Source organism: Choloepus didactylus, chromosome 17 (assembly GCF_015220235.1).
Source record: "Choloepus didactylus isolate mChoDid1 chromosome 17, mChoDid1.pri, whole genome shotgun sequence".
Classification (NCBI taxonomy): Eukaryota; Metazoa; Chordata; class Mammalia; order Pilosa; family Megalonychidae; genus Choloepus; species Choloepus didactylus.
In genome coordinates this window covers 63,747,143-63,753,142 of record NC_051323.1, presented here as the reverse complement: position 1 = coordinate 63,753,142, position 6,000 = coordinate 63,747,143, and the positions used below count along the sequence as shown (strand labels likewise).

The window sequence follows — 6,000 nt, the reverse complement described above, 5'->3', positions numbered from 1 at the left end:
ACAAGCCAAGGATTGTGGGCAGCCTCTAGAAGCTGGAAAAGGCAAGGTGATGGATTCTCTTCTAAAGCCTCCAGAAGTAATGTAGCCCTGCCAACCCATTTTAGACTTCTGACTCCAAAACTGTAAGATCATACGTTTGTGTTGTTTTAAGGCACTGTTTGTGGTAAATTGTTTAAGTAGCAATGGGAAACTATCTATAGATGTTTGCAGTGTCTGTCCCATCGTTTTACCCTTCCCTATAACCATGCCCTTTGCCATTTGACTTTGCAGTTCCTCACACAAATGTGGCAGAGTCTGTGTACCTACTCTGGGTTTGGCCATGTGACTCGCTTTGGCCAATAGAATGAGCTAGAAGTGACAGTGTACCAGTTCTGAGCCTTAAGAAATTTTGTGTTTCTGCTCTCTGTTACACTTCTGTCATTGTGGAGATGAGGACAGTCCTGGGCTAGCTCACTGATTTTAGGAGGAGGAGGAGAGGCAGTGGATCATAGTTGCCGCAATTAAGGTATTTAGCAAGCAGGAGCCCCAGGCAGATGCATAACCAAGCTCAGCTGAGATGAATTAACTCAACCTAGCTCTGCTGACCCATACTGACCCCTGAGCTATAATAATAATAAATGTTGCTTTAAGCCACTGGATTTTGAGATGGTTTGTTATATAGCAGCAGTTAAGTGACACAATGCCTTACAAACCAATGATGACAACCTGGAAATCAGTGTTCCAGGTGGTTTTTACATAATCTCATTGTTATACTCACTTCTGCCGAATGAATGACCCAGGGCCTAACATTTAAGTCACTCAAATTTGGCTGGTCCCAATCCTATAGTCTCATCAGAAAACAGAACAATTCGAACTTAGAACTTTCTCCACTCACCACCCCCTTCCCCAAAGAGCTCACACTGCAGCAGTCTGTTGATCTTTCTGTTTATTGAGAGTGTAAAATATAATAAGTTATATATACAGAATTAGACAAAAATATTGACAATTAAGGCTTCACTGGTCACATACCTAGCTCTGGGGGTATTTAAAAATGTTTTCAAAGTAGAGCAAAAAGATGGCCCCAGCCTGCGACCCCACTGATTCTGAATTCCATAATGTCAGTGAAAGCTCCAGCAGAGTAAACCCTTCCTGGATTTGTTTCCAAATAAATAAATGGCAGAGGAATGTGTGACAGTATAAGGTCTAGTTCCCTAAAAGTGGCAGGTTAAGTCACTGAAATATGGGCCCTTGTCCCCAGAATTCTAATAGTGCAAGACCAGGCAAAACTACCCCGAGAGAGCCGTCACCCCTTCTCCTCCACTGACGATGTTGTTCTAAGGAAGGTGCAAGCTGTTATCCTGGAATGGAATACTCACCATGTGACATTTTCAGTCTGATTAAGGGAAAGATTCTCATCATCATTATCACAAAGCTTGGGGAAAGGGGCACCATAGGATTTTAAAGAGGAATTAAAAGGATAATTAAGTTTTGCCGTGCAGTATTTAGCAAAGGATATACCAAATAGGTTCTGAAAAAAAGCAGCAGACACAGTGAATGATGATATTAAATATTCAGGACCTAATTATGATCCTATCACAGTATGTTCTACATTCATTGGTGGGAAATTGCTTGTTGGCTTTAAATATATGACTGATACCCCCCACCCCCAAAGCATTTGCTCAGTCATGTGAGCAATTAAAAAATACATTTATCACTTTATAAGTCAGAGAATTTAATTTCATAATAACTGCAGTCAAACTTGTCCTTAAAGGAGACCAGCAGTGAACTCTAAATTAACTCCCATGTGTGATCACTGCTCTGGCTCCCGAGCTCTTAGCAATTACAGGTATAATAAAATAATCTGCCAAGAGCAATGTCAGTTTCTTAACTTTATCTTTAAATGTTATTTCAAACAATTACTGTTTCTGTGAAAACTCCAAGTCTGAGTTTTTCTGTTTTCCCATTTTACTTGGTAACTCCCAATATTCATTCATTTCTACTTTCTTTTTGCTTGTTGGAACCTTACTTTTCCTGATTACAAACTCATGGAGGACCCTAGAACCTGGCTACTCCATACTTCCCCTTTTGCAGAAGGAAAACTGAAGCCAAGGGAGGGAGAGGAAAATTGTCCAAAGTGGCACAACTAGAACCCAGGTCTCTGGACTCCAAGCCCTGGGCTCTCTCCATCACACTGCAGGGGTCTGTTTTCACTGAATGGCTCAGAAGACCTGGAGTCTAAAACTCGCACAACATGGGGCTTATCCATAAGTCTTGGATACTCTTGAAATCTAGGAGGTTGTCATTTTCCTTTCTAAGCAGATTTACTACTACTTTCTGTTTGATGCAAAGGCATAGCCTGACACATTATAATTTAAACTGCTTATAATCCTGAGCATTGCTGTCCCCGTAAAGTCAAACCTGACTAATGAGGAGAATGGAAGGCAATTCACATGTAATACAAAACCACTGGGCTACCAGGTCTTGGACTTCGGCAATAAAGAACATTGGCTACTACACAGGTCTACTTCATGGGAAAAATACGTGCCTTGCATATCTGTGACATAAAGCAGACTAGAGAGAGAGCTCTTCCATTATTGACTCAAAGGGTTGTAGGAACTATGAATGACCTCAATGATAGGTATAGTAATCCTAAAGAAATAATATAGTATATTAACACACTTGTACTGAACCCGAAATAATACATGGGGTCTCTGCATTTTACAGCCATTTTCCCAAAACCTTCAAGCTGCTTTCTTCATGAGGAAGCCTTCCTTCATCACCCCAGTGACCAGCCATCTCCCTCTCTTAGAACTTCTATTACATTTTCTTGGATCCCTTTATTCAGTTTGATTTATGTCTTCTATTGAAGCAATGTGTAGACATGTCGTGTCTTATTTCTCCCACTAGATTGTAAACTCCTTAAACGTAAGGACCAGATTCTTCACCTTTGTCATTGCCACATTGTTAGGTTCATTTGGGTATTCAACAATGTCTACAGAATGAATTAACGGCTGACTGGATGAATGAATAAATATTCATTCTGTCTGGTGAGGTATAAATGGGTAGCTGGGAGTATCCCAGCTTTAATCCTTTATCTTTGGTTAGATTGGAAGATAGGTGTTTCCTCTTGCACTTTGGAACAGCCTAGGGTATATCCTGGTGACAACGGAAAAAGCCTTGATCCTTTTGGCACCACTCACAGCTCCAGAGCCCTCAGGTCCCTTGGCTCATCCCAAGGAAGAACAATTCACAGTCATGCGTCTCAGGATGTTGCGGGTGGCTGGGAGGCGGGTGGCACAACCCCAGCCCACTCCAGTATGTCTGCGCAAAGGGACTCCACAGCATCCAGCCGCTCGATTTGCACCAGTTTTGTGAGCAGCTCTGGAATGCTGTAGCCTGCCGTGCTGATGCGGTCAAAGAGCTGCATGCCATCTGACATGCCCCCAATCTCATCCCTCTTCAATCCGAAGCTCTCAGCAAGGTGGCGCCATGTTTTCACAACAGCCTTCTCAGAGTTGTACGTGGAGCTGAGCATTCGGCTGGTCTTCTCAAGGCAATCAAATGGCAACTCTGTGGGGCTAAGACCTATGGAAACCAAAGGCCACAGACAGACATAGAAAGTGACAGTCAGCAGAAGCTTAACACCATTACACATTGTTTTAAAAAACTGTTAATTTTAAAATGAAACACATGCAGAAAACCATGCAAAACAAATGCATAGCTTAAGGTGAACACCAGCCAGAACTTTGCCAGCCACAAAAGAAGCTTCTCTGTGTGCCCCAATCACAATAATAACCCTAGCCATCCTCCAAAAATAAACATGAGTTTGACTGTTAAAGTAATCCCCTCAAGAACATTTTTAGCACTCTCCAAGGCCTTCAATTCAGGTCATCCATGTTAGGAAACCCCTGTCTTACATGGGGCTGGAGCTGAGGAGAGGATTAAAGGGGCACTATCATGTCACTGGTTACCTCTATGAAGGCTGCTATTAGTGACAACCCAAGACTAGGGACATTTGAGCCAAATAACTAGAACTTAGTGGTCTAGTGTTTCTCAGTCCTCATTGTCCATTAGACTGAAGTGTTTTTTAAAAAACTGTTGTACTTCCAAGAATATGGAGTAGACATAACTTTCCCTATCCCTCCTACTAAGTACAACTAAAACTCCAACACAATCAAACTTCTGAAACTAAGACAAAGAAAAAAATCTTGAAAGCAGCCAGAGAAAAATAACACCAGCAGATTTCTCATCAGAAACCATGAAGGCTAGAGGGAATATTATATTGTTACATATATATGCATTATATTGTTACATATATATGTAACAATATTCCTCAAGTATTGTAAGAAAGAAATGTCAACCAAGAATCTCCTAATAAGTGAAAATATCTTTCAGAATTAAGGGGAAGTCAAGACACTCTCAGATGAAGAAAAACTAAGAGACTTTGTTGCCAGCAGAAATTCCCTAAAAGAATGGCTAAAGGAAGTTCTCTAAACAGAAAGGAAATGATAAAAGAAGGAGCCTGCAACAACAGAAAGGAAAAAAGAACATGGTAAGTAAAAAATACAGAAAATTAGTTTTCTAAATTATGTTGATATTTCCTTGAGTTTTCTAAATTATGTTGGATGGTTGAAGCAAAACTTAACAGTTGTCTGATGTGGTTCTAAATGCAAATAGCAGAAATATTTAAGAATATTGTATTACAAAGGGGGGACATAAAGGGACATAAATAGGTGATCTTTTAATATCTCTTGAACTGGTAAAATGACATCAGCAATAGACTGTAATAAGTGCTGTATAAATAACAATTTCTAGAGCAACAACAGAAAAAGCTAAACAAAAAGTGCACTAAAAAACTCTATAGATAAAAATGAAAATGGAATTCCAAAAATGTTCAGGTAGAAGGAAGTCAGGAAAAACAGTGGGCATAAACAGAAAACAAAAAATGAAATGGCAGATTTAAATTTAACATTTAAGTGCATAAGTACATTAAATGTAAATAGTCTAAATATGCCAATCAAAACACAAAACTTGTCATGATTTTTCTGTAAACCTACAACTGCTCTAAATTTTTTTTAATGGAAAAAAACCATAATATACTTATGTAAACCCCTAATATATTGCCAAAATCATTTGTGCCTTGGGGAAAAAAAGACAGCAAATTAGATTAAAAAACATAAACCAATGATATGCTGTTTAGAAGAAACTTGCTTCAAATAGAATTATATAGGCAGATTGAAAGTAAAAATGATAGAAAAAGATGTCATACAAACATTAATCAAAAGAAAGCAGGAGTATTAATATTAATAATATGGATGGTTGAAGCTAAACTTATAGTTGGCTGGTGTGGTTCTAAATGCACATGTTATATTTACACGTAAGTGTTTCCTTTTTTAATTTCTGCATGATTGTAAATGATACTGCATTTTTAATTTTGGTGTCCATATATTCATTAATAATATTTACAAATACTATTGAGTTTTGTATGTTTATCTTGTATCCAGCAATATTGCTGCTCTCACTTATTAGTTCTAGGAGGTTTCTTGTAGATTCCTTGGGATTTTATTTGTAGATAGTCATGTCATCCGCAACAAGGACAGTTTTATTTCTTTCTTTTTGATCTTTTCTTGTTTTATTTAAATGGCTAGAATTTCCAGCACTATGTTGAATAGTAGTAATATACATCCTTGCCTTGTTCCTGATCTTAGAGGGAAATTTAATTAATATTAATATCATATTAAGTAGACTTTAGAGCAAGGAAAATTACCAGAGACAGGGAGGGGCATTATATAATAATAAGAGTCAATTGACCAAAAATGACAGCAATTTTCAAACATGTATGCATGAAGCAACAAAACTGAAAAATATGTGAAGCAAAAACTGATAGAACTGAAAGGAGAAATAAACAAATGCACAATTATAGCTGGATACTTCAACACCTCTCTCCACAAATGGCAGGACAACTAAAAGGAAATAGGCAGGATACAGAACTCAGCACCATCAACCAGCAGAATCTAATAG

General features: G+C 38.4%; 1 protein-coding gene across 2 annotated transcripts in view; it reads right to left on the bottom strand.

Annotated features, from left to right (window-relative positions):
- Window positions 1–944: 944 nt before the first annotated feature.
- Window positions 945–6,000, bottom strand: part of EDAR (ectodysplasin A receptor) — a 105,337-nt gene continuing 100,281 nt past the window's right edge. For both annotated transcript variants that reach the window (XM_037806806.1, XM_037806807.1), the window contains exon 12: window positions 945–3,564. In XM_037806806.1, the coding sequence (XP_037662734.1) occupies window positions 3,242–3,564 (323 nt within the window). In that variant the 3' untranslated portion in view covers window positions 945–3,241. The remainder of the gene's footprint in view (window positions 3,565–6,000) is intronic.